The 24,676-nt window shown below is 50.4% G+C and overlaps 1 protein-coding gene across 1 annotated transcript; it reads left to right on the top strand.

Moving 5' to 3' along the window:
• The first annotated feature begins 439 nt into the window (after positions 1-439).
• Positions 440-23,189, top strand: PIP4K2B (phosphatidylinositol-5-phosphate 4-kinase type 2 beta). Its single transcript, XM_030256373.4, has 10 exons — positions 440-684; positions 11,780-11,877; positions 12,818-12,914; positions 16,205-16,357; positions 17,378-17,524; positions 17,980-18,018; positions 18,567-18,680; positions 19,595-19,853; positions 20,487-20,590; positions 21,190-23,189. The coding sequence occupies exons 1-10, from the start codon at positions 502-504 to the stop codon at positions 21,268-21,270; spliced, it is 1,275 nt and encodes a 424-aa protein (XP_030112233.1). The 5' UTR covers positions 440-501; the 3' UTR covers positions 21,271-23,189.
• The last annotated feature ends 1,487 nt before the right edge of the window (positions 23,190-24,676 follow it).

Raw genomic sequence — 24,676 nt, 5'->3', positions numbered from 1 at the left:
GCTGATTGGTCCGTTCCACAGCGGGGCGTGGCTCTGGAACACGGATTGGGCGAGACCATCTCCGGCAGGAGGGGGGAGAGAACGGGTTTTTTTTTTTCCCCCCTCTCTGTCTCTTTATCCGTTCCTTATCCCTCTCCGTTGTTCCCTCTCACATCCCAGCGGTACCGCGGCTCTGCCGCAGCCCGAGCCGCGCCTCTCCCGCCGGTATCACCCACCGCTCCCCCCCCGTTCGGGCGGGACATGGCACCTCCCGCTCCGCAACCCCTCACCGCGCCGCCATCTTGGCGCCTCCTCAGCGCGGGCTGGCGGCGGAGCGAACCACCACGGCGGGGGGGAGGAGAGACAAGGACCGAACCACCGCGGAAGAGGGGGGGGGGGCGGCGAGCCTAAAGCTGAACAGCTGAACGGGCCGGGCCGTACCACTGCAGGGAGCGGGGGGGAGAGCCGGGCGGAACCATGCGCGGGTAGGGGGGCGCGGGGAGGGGGGCGGTCGGGTCCGCCATGGCCGCGAACTGCGCGGGGGCCGCGGGGACGGCGGCGGCGGCCGTGGGCTCGGCCGTGGGCTCGGCCCTGAGCGCCAGCAAGACCAAGACCAAGAAGAAACATTTCGTGTGTCAGAAGGTGAAGCTGTTCCGGGCCTCCGAGCCGCTGCTCAGCGTCCTGATGTGGGGGGCGAACCACACGGTGAGAGCGGGCGGCGCGGCGGCCCTCCCACCCCACCCCACCTCAGAGCCCTCAGAGCTGGGGGAGAACCCCTCACAACGCCCCGGCAGCGGGGCCTCGGCCCCTTCGTCCCCTCATCCCCTTTCATCCTCCTCATCCCCCTCAGCAATGCCCTCATTCCCCTCATCCCCTTCATTCCCCTCCTCCCCCTCGTCCCTCTCTTCCCCCTCAGCAATGCCCTCATTCCCCTTATTCCCCTCATTCTTCTCATCCCCCTTCAGTCCCCTCATCCCCTTCATCCCCCTCATTCCCCTCGTCCCTCTCTTCCCCCTCAGCAATGCCCTCATTCCCATCATTCCCCTCATCATCCCCCTCATTTCCCTTATCCCCTCCATCCCCCTCGTCCCCTATCCCCCCTCATTCCCTTATCCCCTTCATTCACCTCATCCACCCTTATCCCCCTGGTTCCCCTCATCCCCCTCAACCGCTTCATTCCCTTCATATCCCCCCTCATATCCCCCCTCATATCCCCCCTCAGCAATGCCCGACCCCCCTCACATCCGACCCTTCCCTGCTCTCCCTCAGGCCAGGCCTTTTCCCTCTCATCCAGAGCAGCTTTTTCCCCTCATCCCCGCTGAATCCCAGCCTTCCCTCCCTCCCTCCCCATCCCACCCCTGTTCCAGCCCCTCCCTGCCCTCTCTGCTCCCTTTTCTGCTGGTTTTGGGGACCCCCAGCTCGGGGTGTCCCTTATTCCCAGTGTCCCCACCCCTGGCACCTTTTCCACACTTCTTTTCCCAGGACCGGGCAGGGGCACTGATGCATTTTTGGGTGATGTTGCCGTGGCACTGGTGGAGACACAAGTTTGGCACCCACAGCCCCTGTGCCAGCCCCCAGACTGTCCCTATGGCTGTGCCAGGGAGGGATTGTCACAGTGTCACAACCCAGAGGGGACAGTGCCTCACCTGCACAATGTGTGTCCATCTCCATCCCCCAAAAATGAGGGGTTTGTCCCAAAAGGGCCTTGAGTGTCCCCTTGGCCTCAGCTCCTCCATGACCAGGTTGTGAGAGGATCACTGGCGGGTGTCTGTGCTGGGAATACCTTCATTCCATCCCTGTGTTGTCTCTGGAATCTTCTCCCTGGTTTATGATGGAGGATTGATCCTTGGATGTGGCTGCTGGCTGCTGTTCTTGGTGGCCAAAGAAGCCAAAATCCTCAATTAATCCACTTTTAGGGCTCAGACACACCTATTTCTCCGGTGGATTAGTGGATGTTTCCTAGAGAGTGAAAGCAATTCAGGCTCCTTTTTTTTTTTTTTTTTTTTTTTTTTTTTTTTTTTTTTTTTCCCAAAACAAATAACACATCAGGATTTTTAAAAAAGAAAAACCCTCCTTGCATTCCTGGCCTGCAAAAATTTCCAAATGTGGTTCAGCATCATGCTGGCTTTGAGGCAAAGGATGTTCCAAGTGCTCCCAGCCTTGCCCAGGAAGCAAGATAATGAATTTAATCAGCCTTTGATCAGTGCTGCCATTAGCAGCCCTGAAAAAAAAACTGGAAATTTAGGGATTTTTCTGACTAGTGACAGTTTGCTGGTAATTGACCTTTTCTGGGGGGTTGGTTTGTTTTTTTGGTATGTTTTTCTTTGTTGTAGCTGTCTGGGCAGTAGGAACCTGGCAGGAATTTGAGGATGAGGACAGAGTAAATTTGGGAGCTCTTGGCTGTGAGAATTTTGGGCAGAGCTGAGCTGACATTAAGCTGATAATGAGATTATATCGATGTGTATTAGGAAGAAATTGCTGCCAGGAAGGAGCTGAGGGGCTGGGAAGAGGGGTGAGAAAATTCAGCTGTGACCTCCTGACCTTTGGAAAGGATTTCCCAGGAAATCCCTTCCAGCTTTCTGCCACATTGGGGTGAGGCTTGCTTAGGTGGGAATTGGGATTATGTGCCTCCAGCTGAGGGGTTTGGGAATTATTTTGGGAATATGTTTAAGCTTTGTTGGAAATGCTTTAATTTGTTTGTTTGGGTCTGGGGTAAACTTCTTCAGAGAAATCAAACAATAATCTTGTCAGAATTGTTTGGATTTGGGGTGAGCTCTTCACAGAGAAATCAAACAACCATTTTGGCAGAATTGTTTGGATTTGGGGTGAACTTCTTCAGAGAAATTAAACAATAATCTTGTCAGAATTGTTTGGGTCTGGGGTAAACTTCACTGAGGAATCAAACAATGATCTTGTTAGGATTGTTTGGATTTGGGGTGAGCTCTTCACAGAGAAATCAAAAAAAACCCCAATAAATTTGTCAGGATTGTTTGGATTTGGGGTGAACTTCTTCAGAGCTATCAAAAAACCATTTTGTCAGAATTGTTTGGATTTGGGGTGAACTTCTTCAGAGAAATCAAACAGCCATTTTGTCAGAATTGTTTGGATCTGGGGTGAACTTTTCGCAGAGAAATCACCCAAACAACCATTTTGTGCTGCACAAATCCCCGTGGGTCCCTTGTCCCGGTCTGGAACGGCCCTAAAGAGGCTCCCAAAGAGCAGCACAGGCAGGGCTGGCTCTGGGGAGCATCAGGAGCACCCCAGGAGCAGGAGCTGCCTCGCGGATCTCCAATTTGGAGAGTTCCAAAAATGTCTCCTGATGGTCCCAGCCAGGGTTGGGGTGGGGCTGGTGTGAGCAGGGGTGGTGTGACTCAAATAATTTGAATTTTGGACCAGAAAAGCACGGAGGGGAGGGGTGTGGAAGTGGAGTTTCGTGGCTCAGGCTGGATTTTGGAGTTTTCTGTCACAGCCTGGATGCAGCAGAGGTGGGGAAGGTTCCTGGGGAAGCTTCTTGTGGCACTGGGAGAGGAGGTGCAGCTCCTCCTGGGGTTTGGGGGTGTGTCAGGTGCTCCAGGTGTGTTTTCCATGCTCTGGCTGGATCCACGTGCACGGGATGGGGAAGTTGGGAAGGTTCTGGAAGGGAGCAGCAGCCTCCCAGGCACGGAGAGGAACACAGAGCGTTGTGTGATGCTCTGGGAGCCATGGAAACCGTGGGTGTGAGGGGCTGGTGGGAGGCTCTGGGGTGGGGAGGGGGTTTGGGGTCTGTGTCTGTGGGGATGGGAGGGGATTTGGGATCTGTGTCTGTGGGGATGGGAGGGGATTTGGGATCTGTGTCTGTGTGATGGGAGGGGATTTGGGATCTGTGTTTGTGGGAATGGGAGGGGATTTGGGATCTGTGTCTGTGGGGATGGGAGGGGATTTGGGATCTGTGTCTGTGTAGGGATAGGAGGTGATTTGGGATCTGTGTCTGTGGGGATGGGAGGGGATTTGGGATCTGTGTCTGTGGGGATGGGAGGGGATTTGGGATCTGTGTCTGTGGGGATGGGAGGGGATTTGGGATCTGTGTCTGTGGGGATGGGAGGGGATTTGGGATCTGTGTGTGTAGAGTTGGAAGGCTCTCAGATCCCAGGGAGGTGATTTGGGATCTGTGTCTGTAGGGATGGGAGGCTCAGGGATTGTGGATCTGTGTCTGTAGGGATGGAAGGCTCTGGGATCCCATCTGGGATCCCAGGGAGGTGATTGTGGATCTGTGTCTGTAGGGCTGTGATGCTGCTGCCGGTTCCTCAGCTGGAAATGATCCCAGTGGCTCTGGCTGCTGGCAGGGGAAAGGCACAAACCTCCCGTTCTGGTGGCAAAGGGGAGATCTGCTGGCTGCAGGGACCTTGCCCGAGGCAGCTCCAGGGGCTGCAGTTCCTGGCTGGAGCTGCAGCCATCTCCCAGGCCCTCAGGAGCAGTGCCAGCAGCTCGTTTGTATTCCAGGGAAACAGCAGAGCTGGGAATGGAGCTCCCAGTTCTGCAGCCTTGCCTTCCGTGCTGCCAGAGCAGCATCTGCCACAAATCAAACCCTCAGATCCCAGAAATTGCTCCTGGCACAGTGGGGACAGCCTGGATCTGTCCCTTCCCAGCTCTAATTGACCTCTGGGGAGAGCAGCAGATGGGCAGGGCCGTGCTGCCAAGGGCTCATGCAGAGCTCCTTTTCAAAATCCCCATTCCAGGAGCTTTTGCCCATTCAAATCCCCATTCCAGGAGCCCTTTCCCATTGAAATCCCCATTCCAGGATCCTTTTCCCCTTCAAATCCCCATTCCAGGATCCCTTTCCCATTGAAATCCCCATTCCAGGTTCCTTTTCCCCTTCAAATCCCCATTCCAGGAACTCCTCTTCAAATCCCCATTCCAGGAACTCCTCTTCAAATCCCCATTCCAGGATCCATTTTTCCATTCAAATCCCCACTCCAGGAACTTTTTCCCGTTCAAATCCCCATTCCAGGACACTTTTCCCATTCAAATCCCCATTCCAGGAACATTTTTCCCATTCAAATCCCCATTCCAGGAGCCTTTTCCCATTTTTGGGCCAAAGGAGGGTTTTCCTGGGTGCCTCAGTGAGGAGAACAAAGCTGATTTCCCTGCTCATTTCTGCTGACTGACATCACCCTTGGTTGGATTCTGAAAATTGCCATTCCTCAGCTTTTTTTGGAGCATCAGCTCTGCCCACCAGTGAGAGGACTGGGAGAACTGGGAGCATGGACAGGAGGGTGGCACTGCCTGATCCCAGGAATCCTTTCCAGCAGTTTTCCAAGGACTTTTTTTTTCAGGAATAGATGGATCTGCTCTCACCAGGGGATGCTTTTTTTTTTTTCCCAGAGGAATTATTGACTGCAAGATTCACTCTTCCCTCGCCTTGCACGGTGGGGTTGTTAGCCTGGATACTAATTAATCATGCTCTAATTGACGGAAAACTGGGTTTTTCCCTCAAACCATCACCCAGTTGCTGCTCTGTGCTAATCTTTGCCACAGCTGTGGGTTTTTCTCCATGCTAAAGTGATTTTCCCTTGTGTCTTTTACCTCCTTCCCCAGAGCACAATGAAGTTTAACTAATACTCACCGAGATGCCTGATTGGAAAGCTTGGAGGGAACAAAATATCTTTATTTTCCTGAGCAAATTCCTGAGAGTGGGGCTCACACACTCCATCAGCTGCATCTTGTTAGTAAACAAATCTCATTTTCCCATCAATTTACTAATGCTAATTGCCACTTTTGAGGCTACAGTCAGGTTTTGAAACAAAATTACGCCTGTTCATCCCAACAGCTGTCCCTGAATGACACGGAATATTGATGTGGCTTTTATTGGGGAAGGAACTGGCTTTGGTGGAGAAGAGAAATCATCAGCCCAGAGTCCTGAGTGCTGCTGCTGGAGAATTCCAGTGACCAGGAAGTAAAAGCTTGGAAAAGAGAGAGGGAGGAGGTGTTTTTGCAGCTTCAAAACTGGATTGAGCTGAGGATGAATGCTCTGGGCAGTGGAAGAGGTTTTCCCTGCCTCACTTCATGTTTTTGATCCCTGATTCTTGTTGGCATCCAGCTGCTTTTTCCCTCTGCTCCTGTGGGATCGGGCAGCTTTGATCTGGACATCGGGAATGGTTCCTCTGTTCTTAGGATGTGACAAAACCAGGGAAAATCGGGATTGTGCCTCGGTGTGAAATGCTGAGAGCCCCCGAGGAGTGTCCTAGCCCTTCCCCCTCTGCCACATTCCTTATCTCTGCCAAACTGCAGCTGGCACAGACCAAAAGCATTTTTTGGTGGTGAAAAGCAGTTTTTGGTGGTGCCCTCGGCCTGGGCTGGGCCATCCTGGGGGTCTGTGCCACTCTGGACAGGAGAGGAGTGGGCAAAACCACCCAAATCTTTCTCCAGAGCCAGAATCCCAAATCCAGCCCTTCATCCACAACCCAAATCCTTCTCCAGAGCCAGAGTCCCAAATCCAGCCCTTCATCCACAACCCAAATCCTTCTCCAGAGTCAGAATCCCAAATCCATCCCTACATCCACATCCTGGTGCCCAGCACAACCCAAATCCTTCTCGGTTTCTCTCCAAAGCCCGATCCCAAATCATCCAGCCAGCACTGCTGGAAGGGTGGAAAAGCTTCCACATGAGGATTTTTTAGGCTGTTTCATCTTGTGAGGAATGGTGGCACCTCTGAAACGACCTGGAGCTCTCCTGGTGCAGCATTTCTGCCACTCAGGTGCCTCTCAACAGGTCCCACACTCTTCTTTGAGCTTTGTGGCAGAAGCCAGAAACGAGGGCGCCCAGCGAGGCCTCAGAATTTTTTGAGTCTGAATTGGTGCCAGCGAGGAGGAAGCCTCGGCATCGCTGTTCCCTCTCAGCCGTCAGCACCTTTCCTCCGAGCTGCTAACGCCTTGTTTGTGCCTTCCCCGCGCTGGGAAGAGGGCTGGGAGCAGGCTGGGATGGGAGCAGGCGTGTGGCAGGAGCTGTCAGCCTTCCCTTCCTGGTAGACAGCAAGAATTGGTGGCTGGAGGCAGCGCCTCTGTCTGGGTGCAGAATTGAGTTGTTTTCTCCTCACCCCCCGAGGGGAAATCTCTGCAAATCTCTGCGTGGGACTCTGATGCAGCTCCTTGCTGCCAGCTGGGAGATCCCTTCTGTCAGAACTCAAAATGCCCCTCAGACATTTTTGGACGTTCCAGGCCCAGGTCAGAAACATTTGAGACCCTGGCAGGCAGCTGGAAACAGCTGTGATTTTGGGTTTGAGCCATGGAATGATTTACCAACCTTGCAGGAAGAACAAGAAGTCACAAAAGTTTAGATGTTATAGTAGAAGTAGTCACAAAGTAAAGGGAAGAATTTTTGAGTGCTGTACAGGGGGGTTTTGGTTTTGTACATGGGGGTCAGAGGTTTTAAGATGGAGGGATTTGGGCCTGTCCTGTCCTTCCTCTTTCTTCTTCCTCACCTCCATGTTCTTGGTGATGTTGGCACTCACAGATTGGTTTAGAGTAGAAAGGCACCATTTAATATAGGGAATAGGTATTGGGGAAAAAATATAAACATTTAACATGTAATGTACCATATAAAAGATAGAAAGGCACCATTTAATATAGGTAATAGGAATTGGGGGAAAACTGTACCCATGTAACATGTAATGTACCATATAAAAGACAGCACAGCCCTCAGCGAGGGGAGAAAAGAAAAAGAAAAGAGCCAAAAATTTGTCAAAGGTGTGTGTGTGCCTCTGCTTGAGCTGCTGAGCAAACTGCAGCAGCTCAAGAAGAAAATCTTTTAGATAACTTGCAATAAACTGCCTTGAGACCGAACAACAGAAGAATTCTGAGCTTTTTTATTGAAAGCACGGGTTGGAAGAGAGATTTTTCCACCACATGAAGCCACCCTGACCTAGGGTGAGCTCTGGCACCCTTCCTCACCTGGAGTCTGTTCGTTTTCTCTCCCTCTTAGGATTTTTTATAGAGGTGCACAGAGAGAAATGAAAGAGAAAACATTTTCTATTTCTGCTCCTTGTTTTTCCTATGTGGAATGGGTTTGGAGAATTGTTTACCTGGGGTGAGTGCTTGGTTGGATTCTGGTGAGGATTGTTTGAGCCTGATGGTCAATCCAACCCACCTGGGGCTGGACTGTCAGAGAGGATCACGAGTTGTGTTAAAGATAGAGTCAGAGCAAGTAAAATGTAGTTTTAGTATCCTCCTTTTATATAGTATATTAATGTATTTTAGCATAGTTATAATAAAGAAATCATTCAGCCTTCTAAATTGAGTCAAACATCACAATTTCTTCCCATTGGGTTTGCCTGCATTTACCATATGCCACAATTTATTTATTCATTCATCTCTGCAGTGTTTTCCATACATCCCACAGGGTTTGTGATGCCTTGGGCTGGATCCCAGAGCAGAGGCCAGACAGAGTTGGAGAATAAAGTATTATAAAGGTATTTATTAAAGGCTTTAACAGATACACCTTGGGCAGCACAGAGGCTTCCCTTGAGACGTATGGCAGTCATGAATTTTTTGGGATATCAGGGGTTAATCCAATTACAGCTTCAGGTAATGAAGTCACATAATGCTCTCCCCCTCTCCCATTAATTTTTGTTTATACTTTTCAGGCCTGAGGCTGTGATAGTGACTTTGGTTCTCAGGCTTGGAAGGGGAACAAGACAAGGGGTTCTGCCTGACCAAACTGTGATGATGAGAGCTTAAAAACTCTCTGTGGAGCTCAGAGCTGTGCCCTCATCCAGTGCAGGATGTGGAAAATGGAAGAGCTAAAACTCAAGGGTGCTGCAGGGCAGAGCTAGAGCTGTACCCTCATCCATACAGGATGTGAAAAATAGAAGAGCTAAAACTTGAGGGTGCTGCAGGGCAGAGCTTTGCAGAGCTCCGGATCCGCGGCCGCTTCGCTTCCCGCTGCTGTCTGTTGTGTGGGATGGCTGGCTCTGAAAATAGCCCCCTTCCCTCCTGGCACTGGGCTGTGTCTTTCTTCCCAGTCTGACGTGTGTTAAATCTGGATTTCCCTGGTAACGATGGAGAAAGGGTGGGATAAACACGAGCTGCACGGAATTGGCTCACAGCGAGGTGCTGAACCCTGCAGAAGCGCTCTGTGTGTGTCCTGCTGCAACAGGGAACGGGGAATCCCAGAGCTGCATCCCTTTCCTGAGCCTGCAGGGAAGTTTTCCAGCAGCTTTCCCACTGTGCTGGAGTCACTTGTCCTGCTGGAGGTTCTGGTGTCGGGAGCAGCCCTCAGAGCTGCCTCCCTCTCCTGCACCACCTGCCTGGCACAGCAGGGTCATGGGTGTCGAAGACCACCCTGGGTCGGGGGTGGCTCTGTGTGGTGGAAAAGTCTCTCCTCCAACCCGAGCTTCCAAAGAAAGGCTCAGTGGTCTTTTGTTGTCCGGTCTCAAGGCAGTTTATTGTAAATTATCTAAAAGATTTTCTTCTTGAGCTGCTGTGGTTTGCTCACAGCTCAGGCAGAGGCACACACACACCCTGACATCCTCTCTGACTCCCGACTGCTTCTTCTCTCCCCGCCCAGGGCTGCTGCTGTCTTTTATATGGTACATTACGTGTTACATGTTTACAGTTCTTCCCCAATGCCTATTACCTATATTAAATGGTGCTTTTCTATCTTTTATATGGTACATTACGTGTTACATGGGTACAGTTTTTCCCCAGTGCCCATTACCTATATTAAATGGTGCCTTTCTACTCTAAACCAATCTGTGAGTGCCAACATCACCAAGAACATGGAGGGAAGGAAGAAGAGAGGGAGGACAGGACAGGCCCAAATCCCTCCATCTTAAACCCTCTGACCCCCATGTACAAAACCAAAACCCCCCTGTACAGCACTCAAAAATTCTTCCCTTTACTTTGTGACTACTTCTACTATAACATCTAAACTTTTGTGACTTCTTGTTCTTCCTGCAAGGTTGGTAAATCGTTCCATGGCTCAAACCCAAAATCACAGCTGTTTCCAGCTGCTGCCAGGGTCTGAAATGCTTCTGACCTGGGCTTGGAACCTCCAAAAACGTCTGAGGAACATTTTGATTTCCAACAATGGGAACAGCAGGGTCTGTTCCCTGTCATGGGAACAGAGCTGGAATGGGATTGCTTCCTAAATCCAGGCTGTTAACAGGAATTCAGTGAGCTGGGGCTGTGGGGAGTCCCTGGGAGGGGATGGCTTTTGTGGCTGTGATCACGAAATTTACCTCTTGATTCTGGCCCAGCCTCGTCAGCGAGTGCAGTGACTGGAGCAGGGCAGCCAGACACAGTCCAGAGGTGGATCTTTTTATTATTATTATTAATATTACTATTATTATTATTATTGTTATTATGAATGCTGGCACTGCTGGGTGCTGCAGCCCGAGCCCGCCTGTACAATCAGTAGCTGAACATTCATTTTTCTGCTTCCCCGTGTTCCTGTGGCAGCCACACATGACTAAAGGAGCAAAAACAATCTCGTGAGTGACTCATCCCCCCAGAGAAGGTGGGATGGTGTTAGAACTCAAAATGTCCCTCAAACATTTTTAGAAGTTCCAAGCTCTACTCAAAAACATTTCAAACCCTAGCAAACAACTAAAAACAACTATAATTTTAAGTTTAAACCATAAAGTAAGTTACCAACTTTAAAAATAAAACAAACAATCACAAATATTTAAATATTAGAATAAAAATAGTTACAAAATAAAAAATAAAGTTAATATTATACAAGGGGGTTTTAGCACCTATACAAAAAAGTTTTTACTTTATACATAAAAATCAGAAGTTTTAAAATAAAAAAATATAAGTGTCGTGGTTTGACACGGAAAAAAAAAAATTTCCGGAAGGAAAAGGTCAATTTAGACATAGGGTTAGGGTTAGGGTTATTCTAAAAAAAAAAAAAATCTCAAAATTCTACTTTTTCTTTCTCCTGTCAATTTCTTTATTGCATCGTTCAAACCCTTTTTGTTTGTAATTTTTTAGAGAAGGTCGGCAGGCTCTCCCAGGGGCTAAAATGGAATCTACAGGTGGTTTTTATTTGCTGCTAAGGTTTGTGGGCTCTTTGCCAGGGGGCAGCCAGAGGGATGCTCTGGGCTCTGACAGTTCTTGGCTTGTCTGGGTGGACATTTGTGGGTTTGGGCTCCCAGCTGTGGCTTGGATGGTCGCTGTGTTAACGCTCAGGAACACAAATAATCACAGGATATCATTCCATGCAGGTGCTTTTATTGATGGAGAGCTCTGGGAATCAGGGGGACAAACCCAAATCTGACTCTGAATGTATTTTATATCCTATCCTTATATAACTTACATATTAATTATTAAACTTACATTGTTCTATTGTATACATTGACATGAGTTCCTTGTGATCTTTCTTAGGTCCCTGACCACAGTTTCTCTTGATTATTCTTATGATTAAATAGTAATTATATTTAATTACTAAACAATCATCACATCTAACAATTATATCATTTATCATGTACTAGCTACACAGGTGCAGTTCTAGCAAGTACAAGTTCTTCATGTGCTTAGGCTATTTGTTTTTCCAGGGCCTACTAAGCTTATTTTTCCTGTTAACCCTAAATCCCCATGATTTTAAAACCCTTTTACTCTCAGCTGGAAGGGGGGAGGTTGTCTCAGGAGGATTCACCACACGGTGGAACGAGGTGTGGGTGCTGCAGCCTGGCACCACAGTGTCCCCAGACCCTTCTGCCTGATGGGTCACAGTGCCCCAAAGCACCCCCTGGGGTTTTGGGCATCCCAAAATCCCAGGGGATTTGGGAGCTGGGATTTGAGTCTCCTTTTCCTCTCTCTTGCAGATCAATGAGCTCAGCAATGTTCCCGTCCCCGTCATGTTAATGCCCGACGACTTTAAAGCCTACAGCAAGATTAAGGTGGACAATCATCTCTTCAACAAGTAAGTAGGAGCTTCCCAGGCTCTCTGTGCTGTGAGTGGCCTGGAGGAGGCCACTGCCAGGAGGATCCGTGCCCTGTGCCCTGCCCAGCCCCTGCTGTGTGTGGGATTCCTCAAAATCAGAGGGTTTTGTTGCAAAAGGCAGATAGGTGTGGTCATTCCGTTTGCATCCTTTGGGGGATTAAACTGCTCACAGGAGGCAGCTCCGCAGCTGTGGAGTCTCTCTGGAGTTATCCCTGTCTCCTTTTCCCCAAAAAAATCCATTTTTGGGAGCTTTTTTGAAGTCCTGGTTGTGGCTGGGGCTCAGGGCTGCAGTGCTGCCTGATTAACCCTTTGTTTCCCCCCCAAGTTTCACAGGGATCAGCTTTGGGAAGTTTGTCCCTCAAGGTGCAGGATCTGCTCTCCCCCTTCTCCTCCAGAGAAGATCTGAGCTCCCCACGTGTCACTGCCAGGTTTTCTCACTGAGGAGGAGCTGCCAGCTTCTCCCACTGTGTCCGAGCAGGACCAAACCCTGCAGGATCAGGGCTGTGGCAGGGACAGTGGGGACAGTGTGTGCAGGGACAGCTGTGTGACAGTGTGTGCAGTGACAGTGGGGACAGCGTGTGTGGGGACAGCTGTGTGACAGCTGTGTGACAGCTGTGTGACAGTGTGTATGGGGACAGTGGTGACAGCGTGTGTGGGGACAGCCGTGTGGCAGCGTGACAAAGCCACCAAGGAGGGCACAGGGTGGCTCCCTCAGGGCGAGCCGGTGGCAGGGCCGCCCTGGCAGCCCCAGGAGCTCCACGCTCCCATCCCGGGATCCTGCGGGGTTCCCTGGCACAGATGGGGTTTGTGACCATCCACAGGAAGGATCAGCAGGGCTGGGATGTCCTGAGGGGCTGGCAGGGACGGGGGGCTCAGCGTGGTGTGGGGTGGCACCGGTGACATCTCTGCCCTGCCCTAGGGAGAACCTGCCCAGCCGCTTCAAGTTCAAGGAGTATTGTCCCCTGGTGTTCCGGAACCTGCGGGAGAGATTCGGGATCGACGACCAGGACTACCAGGTACCCCCTCTTCTCTTGTGGGACGGTGTCGGAATCTGAGCTATTGATGATTCCCAGATTGTAGAAAGTCTCTGTCTGTCAGCCCCGCTGCCAAAGAAGAAGCCATAATTCGTCTGTGCTGGTTTCAAGGTTGTTTATTCTGTTTATCTCTAACATGTTCTGCTGCCCTGCCGCAGCTCTGTCCTGCAGGGCAGCGTGTGGGGCTCTGCCCTCAGTGGGATGGTACAAACATTAAATACCACAAACTACCTGTGCTGGATTTACAATAACGTGCCAATATCTGTCACCTACGTTGGACAGTGTGTCCCCAGCCTGAACCAACAGAAAAATGCCAACACCACAGTGAAACATGGAGGGAGTGAAGAAGGAGAAAAAGGACAAGACACACCCAATTTCCTCCATCTTGTCCCCTTTGAACCCCTAATCTAGAATCCTAAAATTTTACTTTTGCACCCGTGCCACACTTAATTATTACTGATATCAAACACTCAGAGCTGGTAATTGATCCTGTAAGATTGAAAACTCTTTTCCATGGACAGAGATCACAGCCAGTGTCTCTGGGGGCTCTGTACAGGGGGGTTCTGACCCCTGCCAGGGTCCCAGGGCAGCCAGAGGGAAGCCCTGGGTTCCCACAGGACAGAGCAGCCACGCTGCAGACATTGCTGCCAGCAGCTTCTTTGGGTTTGGAGCTGGGCTTTGAGTGCTTCCCCCACAACCACAGCAATGGATCTTGCTGTGCCAAGCACAGGCCAGGAGAGGGGAAGGTGATCCCTGCTCCCAAGGCATGAAACAGGCACGGGTGGCTGTGGGCAGGCAGGAGCTGGAGGGTAACAAGGATCCAGCATGGAATATCTGCAAGGAAAACGAGTCTGTGGTGTTTGTCCAGGTTCAGGTGAAGCTGCTGCTTTCAGCCAAGTGTGTGTTGTTGAATTGGGTGTATCAAGGTGGCTCCTGCTTTGGGATCCACCCCCTAATGCCAGAGGGGCTGATTTTCTTGGAGAGGAGTCTGCTGTTAATACTGCTCAGCTCTGGGGACAGGGAGATGTTGCAGCTCTGGCTGCTGCAGCAGGGCCACCCTTCCTCAGCCAGATCTGAGCCCTGGGCACGAGGAGTTGGGCAGGGGCAGCTCAGGGCTGGGAGGTGGCACAGAGCAGGGCTGGGAGGTTGGCACTGCGCTGTGTGGTCACAATTTCTGCTTCCCAGCTCCAGGAGAAAAGCTCTGTGGTTTTGAGGTGAGGGCTTGATTAAACTGCCTGGCACAGACCCCTCTGAAATGTCAGCGAGCAGCAAAGGGGATTTTTCTGTTTGCCTTTATTTTCCTGACGCTCTCTAAAGCAGTTGGCAACAGCAGAGTTTTCTCCCTGCTTCATTAATGTTTTAAAAGCTTTAAATGCTTCATTCTGAAAGGAAACCTCTGGGCTCACTTGCAGCACGACGTGGTAAATCTCTCTCTCAGAGCTGGCTCTGCTGCCAGAGCTGAGCGAGGGGGACACAGCAGTAAAAAAAACCAAAAAACAAATAATCCAGCCCGAAACAAAAATCTGGGCTGGTAAATCCAGCCCAGAAATGCTGGAAAACTCAAGGATTGCTGTTGGTGCTGCTGTCTTTCAGAGCCCTCCCTGTGTGTGATAAGGAAATTCTGGTGTTTGGTTGATAAAATGAGTGTTGGGCAAGTGGAGGGGACAGCCAGGGGACAGGGGACAGCTCGAGGTGTGAGCAGCAGTGGCTGGGGCTGAGGGAGGAGCTGGCAGCAGAACAAAGAGCTGCTGTCGTGCCTCAGGGAATTGATCCCTGCTCTGCAGTTTTCCTGGGATTTTCCAGCCCCTGCTGCACTGCCTGGTTGCTAAGGGTGGAGACAGGGATCTAAAGGCAGATGCTGCTGGTTGTCAGAAGAACAACCAAGCCATTTATACTTATCTTGTAAATCCAGGAGTAATAGCAGAGCCTGAGGGTGGCTTTTGGTGGAGTATGACCTGTGGAGAATCCCCAAACACTGAGATTTTAGTCAAAGTAAGCTGGTTTTTTGATGGAAAAGCCAACAAGGCCATTTCAGTTCATTTTGGTCTGGTTTTCCTTAAGCTGCTGGTTGTCAGAAGAACAACCAAGCTGTTTTTACTCATGCTGTAGGTCCAGGAGTCATAGCAGAGCCTGAGGGTGGCTTTTGGTGGAGTATAACCTGTGGAGAATCCCCAGACACTGAGATTTTAGCCAGACTAAGCTGCTTTTTTTGATGGAAAAGCCAACAAGGCCATTTCAGTTCATTTTGGTCTGGTTTTCCTTAAGCCTTAGGAATATCCCTGCTGTTCTTAAATCCCTGAGAGGAAACGCTGAGAGCTCTTGTCCTGTGTGTCCTACACCTCTGAAAAACCTTCAGTAAAAATCACCTTCCAAAAACACACCCCAGGTGTTGGAGTAAAACCTGCCAGCAAACCACGGGCCCATCTGGAAGCCCTAAAAACACATCCAGACTGTTAAATAATTGGGTTTTACCCTCAGCAGCACTAAACCTGGAGTTCACAGCCAGAGTGGGAGCCCTGAGCTTGTCCTGTGGGGCTGGCCCTGCTTCTCAGGGGGTTCCTGTGGAGCTTTTCCTGCTTCCAGAACTTCTCAGGGGTTCCTATGGGGCTAGTCCTGCCTCTAGGGCTGCTCAGGGGATTCCTGTGGGGCTGGCCCTGCTTCTAGGGCTGTTCAGGGGATTTCTGCGGGGCTGGCCTTGCTCCTCAGAGCTGCTCAGGGGGTTCAGAGCCAGACCTGAGCTGGTCCTGTGGGGCTGGCCCTGCTTCTCAGGGGGTTCCTGTGGAGCTTTTCCTGCTTCCAGAACTTCTCAGGGGTTCCTATGGGGCTAGTCCTGCCTCTAGGGCTGCTCAGGGGATTCCTGTGGGGCTGGCCCTGCTTCTAGGGCTGTTCAGGGGATTTCTGCGGGGCTGGCCTTGCTCCTCAGAGCTGCTCAGGGGGTTCAGAGCCAGACCTGAGCTGGTCCTGTGGGGCTGGCCCTGCTTCCAGAGCTGTTCAGGGGGTTCCTGTGGGGCTGGGTCTGCTTCACAGAACTCTTATGGGGGCTCTTGTGGGGCTTTTCCTGCTTCCAGAGCTGCTCAGGGGGATTTCTGTGGGGCTGGCCCTGCTTCCCAGGTGGTTTCTTTGTGTCTGGCCCTGCTCCCAGAGCTGCTCAGGGCGTTTCTGTGGGGCTGGCCCTGCTCCCAGAGCTGCTCAGGGCATTTCTGTGGGGCCAGCCCTGCCGCTGGGCGAGGTGGCAGCCCCCGGCCCCGGCCCCACGCCGCGTGTCCCCCCAGAACTCGGTGACGCGCAGCGCGCCGGTGAACAGCGACAGCCAGGGCCGCTGCGGCGCGCGCTTCCTCACCACCTACGACAGGCGGTTCGTCATCAAGGCCGTGTCCAGCGAGGACGTGGCGGAGATGCACAACATCCTCAAGAAGTACCACCAGGTACGGCGGGCCCGAGCATCCCCCCCGCGTCTGCCGGGGCGCTGGGGATGGGGTTGGCAGCTGGCAAAATGGGGGGAAAATGGTGCTTAGGGTATGAGGGATGGAAATGTGGGGACAGAATTCGGCATTGGGAGGAACCCTGGAGATCTCCCAGCCCCACGCACACAGGGTCACAGAATCCAGGATTGGGCTGGAGGAACCCTGGAGATCTCCCAGCCCCACACACACAGGGTCACAGAATCCAGGACTGGGAGGAACCCTGGAGATCTCCCAGCCCCACACACAGAATCCCAGGATTGGGCTGGAGGAACCCCTGGAGATCTCCCAGCCCCACACACACAGGGTCACAGAATCCAGGATTGGGCTGGAGGAACCCCTGGAGATGTCCCAGCCCCACACACAGGGTCACAGAATCCAGGATTGGGCTGGAGGAACCCCTGGAGATGTCCCAGCCCCACACACACAGGGTCACAGAATCCAGGATTGGGAGGAACCCTGGAGATGTCCCAGCCCCACACACACAGGGTCACAGAATCCAGGACTGGGAGGAACCCTGGAGATCTCCCAGCTCCACACACACAGGGTCACAGAATCCAGGATTGGGCTGGAGGAACCCTGGAGATGTCCCAGCTCCACACACAGAATCCCAGGATTGGGCTGGAGGAACCCTGGAGATGTCCCAGCTCCACACACACAGAATCCAGGACTGGGAGGAACCCTGGAGATGTCCCAGCCCCACACACACAGGGTCACAGAATCCAGGACTGGGAGGAACCCTGGAGATGTCCCAGCCCCAGCCTCTGCCATGGAGGGCAGGATGGCGCTCCCTGGGCCAGCTGGCTGAGGGAATGGGATTGTCATCTCCTGCCTCCTTTCCTGGAGCTCCCAGGAGCTGTTCCAACCCTCCTTTCCTTCCCCACGGCTGTCCTGGCTGCAGCAGCTCCCGCAGTTTGTGTCCCTCAGTGTGACACAGCCACGTGTGACACGGCCGCGTGTGACACAGCCGTGTCCTCTCCCCAGTTCATCGTGGAGTGCCACGGGAACACGCTGCTGCCCCAGTTCCTGGGCATGTACCGGCTGACCGTGGACGGCGTGGAGACCTACATGGTGGTCACCAGGAACGTCTTCAGCCACAGGCTGACTGTGCACAGGAAATACGACCTGAAGGTGAGCCTGGAGCAGGAGCCAGGCCGAGCCAGAGAGTAAATTCATTTTTAGGATCTTCTGAATGGAGAGACTGGCCAGGCAGAGTCAGAGAATAAATGTATTTAAAGGATCTTCTCAATGAGAGATTGGCCAGGCAGAGTTAGAGAATAAATTCATTAAAAGGATCTTCTCCATGGAAAGATTGGCCAGGCAGAGATAGAAAATAAATTTATTAAAAGGGTGTTCTCAATGAGAGATTGGCCAGACAGAGAATAAAGCCGGAGCAGGAATTGTTTTGTCTCTGCTCTGTCAATGAGTTCATGGAGAGTGGGACCCATAGTGCACTAATGATAAATGATATTTTCTTTATTTCTTTTGCTTTCCTTGTTTTCCTGCACTGAGAAATTAAATGGATTAATTGGGAATGTGACCTCTTTGCAGTAATGATATTTTTCTTTATTTGTTTTCTTTATCAGGGCTCAACAGTATCCAGGGAAGCAAGTGATAAAGAGAAGGTATGGAGCCATCCCTGGCCAGCCTTTCCTTTCTCCTGCTGCTTGGGGGCAGACAGATCCAACTCAGTTCCCTTTTCCATTTCTCCTTTTCCATTTTTCCTTTTCCATTCTTCCGTTTTTATTTTTTCTTTTCCATTCCCTTTTCCATTTCTCCATTCCCTTTTCTATTTTTCCTTTTCCATTTTCCATCCTCAAGAACAGTGGCGTGACTTTTTTCCTCAAATCTTTAGGGACAGATTTTTTTTTTTTATTTGTTTTTTCTCCCCAAGCCTTCACCCCTTTCCCCCCACAGTCCAAAACCAAGAAAATGAATTTCTTTAATTAAATTTTTTTCAATTCTGGGAGCAGCTTGGAGCATCCCTGGCCCAGCTTTGCAGTTTTTAAAGCTGTAGGTCCAGCTGAGCCCAGGGACTCCCCAACACTGCCCCTGGTGCCTTTTCCATTGTCAGTGGATTTTGGGCACCCCAAAAAGCCCAGACTGAGCAGGGGCTGGGGAGTTTCACCTGGGTATCTTCACCTGGGGAGTTTCACCTGGGCTTTTCCTGCAGGCCAAGGATCTGCCAACCTTCAAGGACAACGACTTCTTGAACGAGGGGCAGAAGCTGCACGTGGGGGAGGAGAGCAAGAAGAACTTCCTGGAGAAGCTGAAGCGGGATGTGGAGGTGACTCCGGGGACAGCCCTGCTCTGCCTCTGCACTGGTTCTGGTGCACGCAGGGACGAGCAAGCTCAGTATCCTAGCTCATAAAATATATCATAGATAGCATATTTTACATTGTATTACATCACATGATATAACATTACATTCATATTATACCGTATCATATTGTATTTTACATTATATTATATTACATGATATTATATCATATATTTTACATTACATGGTACTGTGTTATATATTATATCACGTACTATCACATATTACATCATGTTATATCACATTATATTTCATTATATTACATTACATTACATTACAATCATATCTTACATTATATTACATTATATTATATTTATATCATATAATATTTTACATTATACTATATTATATTAATATCATATTATATTTTACATTATATTAAATTATATTCATAATATATAATATAATTACACTATAACATAACATAGCAAAACATAAACATAACATAACATTAACCTAACATAAAGATAACATAAACATAATATAATTAGAATATAATAGAATTACACTGGTGCCGTGCCAGTTCCTTGGCTGCATTTTCCCCGACTGTGCCCTGCCAGTTCCTCTGGCTGTGCCCTGATGCCATGCCAGTTCCCCTGGCTGTGCCCTCCTGGTTCCCTGGCTGTGCCCTGATGCCGTGCCAGCTCCTTGGCTGCATTTTCCCCAGCTGTGCCCTGCTGGTTCCCTGGCTGTGCCCTGATGCCGTACCAGTTCCTTGGCTGCATTTTCCCCGGCTGTGCCCTGTGCCCTAGCAGTTCCCTGGCTGTGCCCTCCTGGTTCCCCTGGCTGTGCCCTGATGCCGTGCCAGCTCCTTGGCTGCATTTTCCCCGGCTGTGCCCATGTGCAGCTGCCCTGTGCTGATTGCCACCCACCCCGTGCAGTTCCTCGCCCAGCTGCGGATCATGGACTACAGCCTGCTGGTGGGCATCCACGACGTGGACCGGGCCGAGCAGGAGGAGATGGAGGTGGAGGAGCGGGCGGAGGAGGAGGAGTGCGAGAACGATGGCCCCGGGGGGAACCCCCTGTGCTCCTACGGGACCCCCCCCGACAGCCCCGGCAACCTGCTCAGCTTCCCGCGCTTCTTCGGGCCCGGCGAGTTCGACCCCGCCGTGGACGTGTACGCCATGAAGAGCCACGAGAGTGAGTGGGGCTGCCAGGGCGGCCCTGGGGAGGGCAGGGAGGGTGTGAGGGAGGTTTTGGGGAGCTGTGAGGGAGGTTTTGGGGAGCTGGGGAGGGCAGGGAGGGTGCGAGGGAGGTGCTGGGGAGCTGTGAGGGAGATTTTGGGGCGCTGGGGAGGGCAGGGAGGGTGTGAGGGAGAGTTTGGGGAACTGGGGGGAGCTGGGGAGGGTGTGAGGGAGATTTTGGGGAGCTGTGGAGGAAGGATGGAGGGCAGAGGAGCTGTGGAGGAGTTCTGAAGGGCAGAGAGGGTGTGAGGGACATTTTGGGGAGCTGTGAGGGAGATTTTGGGAAGCTGGGGAGGACAGGGGAGGTGTGGGGAGCTGTGGAGGGCAGGGAGGGTGTGAGGGAGCTGTGGAGGAAGGATGGAGGGCAGGGAGGGTGTGAGGGACATTTTGGGGAACTGTGGAGGGCAGGGAGGGTGTGAGGAAGATTCTGGGGAGCTGGGGAGGAATTCTGGAGAGCAGAGAAGGTGTGACAGAGATTTTGGGGAGCTGAGAAGGGCAGGGAAGGTGTGATGGAACTGTGGAGGGCAGAGAGGGTGTGAGGGTGGGGGTGAAACTGGCTCAGGGTTCTGAGCCCCCCCTGTACCCACAGGTGCCCCCAGGAAGGAGGTTTATTTCATGGCCATCATCGACATCCTCACACCCTACGACACCAAGAAGAAAGCTGCACACGCTGCCAAGACAGTGAAACACGGGGTGAGGTTAACAAAATGAATGGAGCATTTATATTTTAACTTGTAGAATGATGTGTTGAATTTCAAGCTGTCACTTAAAAAACCTGTGCCTCAGGGTGGGAATTCTGCACTCCCAGGGAGGGAATTCTGCAGCCCCCAAGGAGGGAATTCTGCAGCCCCCAGGGAGGGAATTCTGCAGCCCCAGGGAGGGAATTCTGCAGCCTCAGGGAGGGAATTCTGCAGCCCCAGAGAGGGAATTCTGCAGCCCCAGAGAGGGAATTCTGCAGCCTCAGGGAGGGAATTCTGCACTCCCAGGGAGGGAATTCTACAGCCCCCAAGGAGGGAATTCTACAGCCCCCAGGGATGGGATTCCCTGACCCCTCTTTGCCCACTCTGACCCTTCCTTGCCCACCTTGATCCCTCTCTTTCCATCTTGACCCTTCCTTGCCCACCCTGACCCTTCCCTGACCATCCTGACCACACTGACCCCTCCCTGCCCCTGTGACCCCCATGCCTATGCCCTGCTGACCCCCCTGTTCCCCCCGTGCCCCTCTGTGCCCCCCATGCCCCCCGTGTCCCCTGCTCTGCCCCCCTGACCCTCCTCTCTCCCTCTCCCCGCAGGCCGGGGCCGAGATCTCCACGGTGAACCCCGAGCAGTACTCGAAGCGTTTCAACGAGTTCATCTCCAGCATCCTGGCGTAGAGAGGAGCTGCAGGGCTGCATGGCTGGACAGCACCGCTGCAGCAGCAGCAGCAGCAGCAGCAGCAGCAGCAGCGGCACCTCGTGCCAAACCCATCCTCACCCTCGCTGTGGCACCAGCGCCCGAATCTCCGAGGGCTTTTTCCAGACGAGCCAAGCGCGTCCTTCCAGCCCTGCCCACGGTGCCCGGGGACGTTTTCTGCTCCTGCCGAGGGGGTGGCACGCAGCTGGCACTGTCCCCAAAGCGACACCACCCCCAAGGCTGGCACTGTCCCCCCAAAAGTGACACCACCCCCAGAAGGGTGACACCGGAGCAGTGCCTGACTCACCAACCACTCCTCGTTTTTTTTGTGCTGTTGTTGTTGTTTTTGTTTTATCGGACTGGATTCATCCAGAAAAACAATCAAAAAAAAAAAAAACCACAAAAATCCCCTTTTTTTTATTTCCCTCTCGCTAGGAATTGGAAGGAAACCAGCTCAGCATTTCAAGGATGGGCAAACAGAACTCTGATAAAAAAAGGAGGAGTTGCTGAATTTTAGGTAAATTCAGACTGGGACACTTTATTTTTTTTTTTTTTTTGGTTAATTTAAGGAATGGGGGAAAAAAATAACACAAACCACTTTTTTGGAACTGCACTCGATTTACAAGAAAGATGAGGGAAATGAACATCTACCAAAGATGATCTCTGAAAAAATCAAAAGGTGGAACTCTTAAAAACTAAAAACAAGCAGAGAAATGAGAGAGGCTCAGCTCCTGATGTGCTCAGAGCTGGGCTGATTTCACTCAGCCAGCCCTGAAAATTTCCTAAAGAGAAAAGTTAAAAAAAAAAAAATTAAAAAAAAAAGGCATTTTTGTACCTGTAGATCAGATTTGGAGCCATTTCCTCATCCAGGAGTGGCTCTGAGGTCACCACCACCATCCTGCCAGTGTTAATTAGCTAATTAATTAACCACTCAGTCTTCCTTCCTGCTGCAGCTCCTGACAGAGCTCGCTGGGTTGGTTTTTTGCTGTTTTATTTTTTTAAAAAAATGTGATTTTGCACAGCCTGGCTGCCAGGGGGGGAGCGCTGAGAGCTGAGCTCAACCCCCCAGGAGTGAAAATTATGAAATTTCCACCCAGATTTCATTTCCAGCCCCCCCCCCGAAGGATTTTAGGACTGCTTGAAATGACTGAAATCTCTTTTTTTTTAAATTTTATTTTGTCTCCTTTAACCCTTTCACAGCCAAGCTGGGCAGCCTCGCCGTGGGTTTTGGTTTTTGTTTTTTAATTTTATTTTCATTTCTCTTTCTAAGCAGGATTTAAGAGTTTTGAACAAACCTCTTTGCAGTTGCTTCATCTGCCTTGAAACTGTTTTTCACACTTGCCTTTGTTTGGGAATGTCAGTCCTGTGCTGTGACACTTTTTTTGCTGTGTGGAATTTTTTGGTCCTTTTTCAGACGTAATTTGGTGCTTATTCCCCTAAATTAACGCTGCCTTTGGGCTGGATTCTGAATGGGGTTTTGTTGTTGTTTTTTTTTTAATTTTATTTCCTTTTCATCCCCTTCCTGATGTGAATCCCACCTCAGGAAAGGCTGGAATTGAACCCCCGAGGGTGCACTGTAAATAGAATTATGAAAAAATTAAAAATTAGGGGTTCTGATGGGATTTGGAGGGTTTTTGGTCCAAATTTTAGTTCCCCCTTTGCTGTCTTAAGGTGCGGAGCTGAAAAAGCCACGACCCAAATGCAGCTAAAAAATACTTTTAAAAAATCAATATACTTCAAAAATACTTTAAAAAGGACTTCGAGGGCATCATCAGCTTCATTTTGTGGGCATTAAATTGGTTTTTTTCTCTCTTAATAAGCACTTAAGTTTACTGCTGATTAGGAATTAAACACAAATTACTTTTTATTCCTGACAGTTTTTAAAAAACAAACAAACAAAAATTAATCTGCATTGTATCTGCAACTTTGACCTGGTAAGTTTGCCCTTCTCCTTTTGGGGGAAGTAGCTTGGAATTTTTTATTCTCTTGAAATCATCTATTAAAAAAGAAAAATTTAAATTAAATAAATAAAGAGGAGAAAAAAGGGGGAGGAAGAGACCAGGAGGTGGGTGAACCCCACAGAGCAAACCCAGAGAAAAGGGTAAAAAAAAAACCCCAAAAATCTCCTTTATTGAATTGCAGAATAATGAATAAAGAATCAAAAACCAGAAATCCTCACAGATCTGACAAAAACTGAGAGCAGGGAAAATTTCCTTATTCCAGACTCCTACTGGGATTAAATTTGGGGTGATCTGGGGGGTCCCACAAAGATTCTGCCCCTTCCTATTATGTTCAAAGTGATTAAATGTGATTTTCTCACCTAATAATGTTTTACCCAGCTATGTAACTTTGTTTAACAGAAGCATTTTTGTATATTGTTTACATTTGGAGAAGTAGCATTTACCTTCCAAATGCTCATTTTTTGTTTCTAGACAGTATTTTTTTCCTTACCAGAACGAGAAGCTGCAAATATTTTGATTTGTTTTTAAAAGGGACTTTTTCTTTCTGTTTGTTTTCTTTTTGTTTTGCTTTGTTTCGTTGGTTTTTTTTTTTCTTTAAAATCTTGTTTTAGGTCACTTTTTTAACATGAGTATTTAAAAAAAAAAAAAAAAAAAGGAAAACCCAGCCCTTTAAATTCTGGTTTAACAACTGTTTGTGCTGGTTTGTTTGGTTCTGGTGTGGATTTAATTCTGATTTTTGCTCTATTCCTGTCCTTGGCACGAGCCCTGCAGAACAGGATTTACAGCAGAATTCAGGAATTATTTTTGGCCAAAAAACCCCAAAATAATCAGTGAGCAGCACCTGCCCCTGTGAGGGCAGGAGGAGCTGCAGGATCCGAATTCCTGAGGGATTTAAATCCCCAAAAATCTGCTTTGGGCTGGGAATTCCCACCTGGGCTGCTGGGGCAGCCCTGAAATGAGAGGGGGAACTGGGAGGGAACTGGGATTAGAACTGGGAGGGAACTGGGATGGAACTGGGAGGGAATTGGGATGGGATTGTGATTAGAACCTGGAGGGAATTGGGATGGGACTGGGAGGGAACTGGGATGGGACTGGGATCAGAACTGGGATGGGACTGGGATTAGAACCTGGAGGGAATTGGGATGGGAACTGGGATGGAACTGGGAGAGAATTGGGATGGGACCAGGGATGGGATTGGGATGGAGCTGGGATTAGAACTGTGGGGGAAGTGGGATGGGAACTGGGATGGGATTGGGATGGAACTGGAGTAGAAACTGGGATGGAACTGGGAGGTAACTGGGGAGGAAAATGGGAACTGGGAGGGGGCTGGGATTGGAACTGGGATGGGAGCTGGGGTGGAACTGGGATGGGATTGGGATGGAACTGGGATGGGACTGGGATAGGACTGAGATGGAACTGGGGACTG

The sequence above is a fragment of the Taeniopygia guttata genome, chromosome 27, assembly GCF_048771995.1.
Source record: "Taeniopygia guttata chromosome 27, bTaeGut7.mat, whole genome shotgun sequence".
Lineage (NCBI taxonomy): Eukaryota > Metazoa > Chordata > Aves > Passeriformes > Estrildidae > Taeniopygia > Taeniopygia guttata.
The sequence above is the reverse complement of the archived record's forward strand: the minus strand, read 5'-3'. Positions and strand labels throughout refer to the sequence as shown.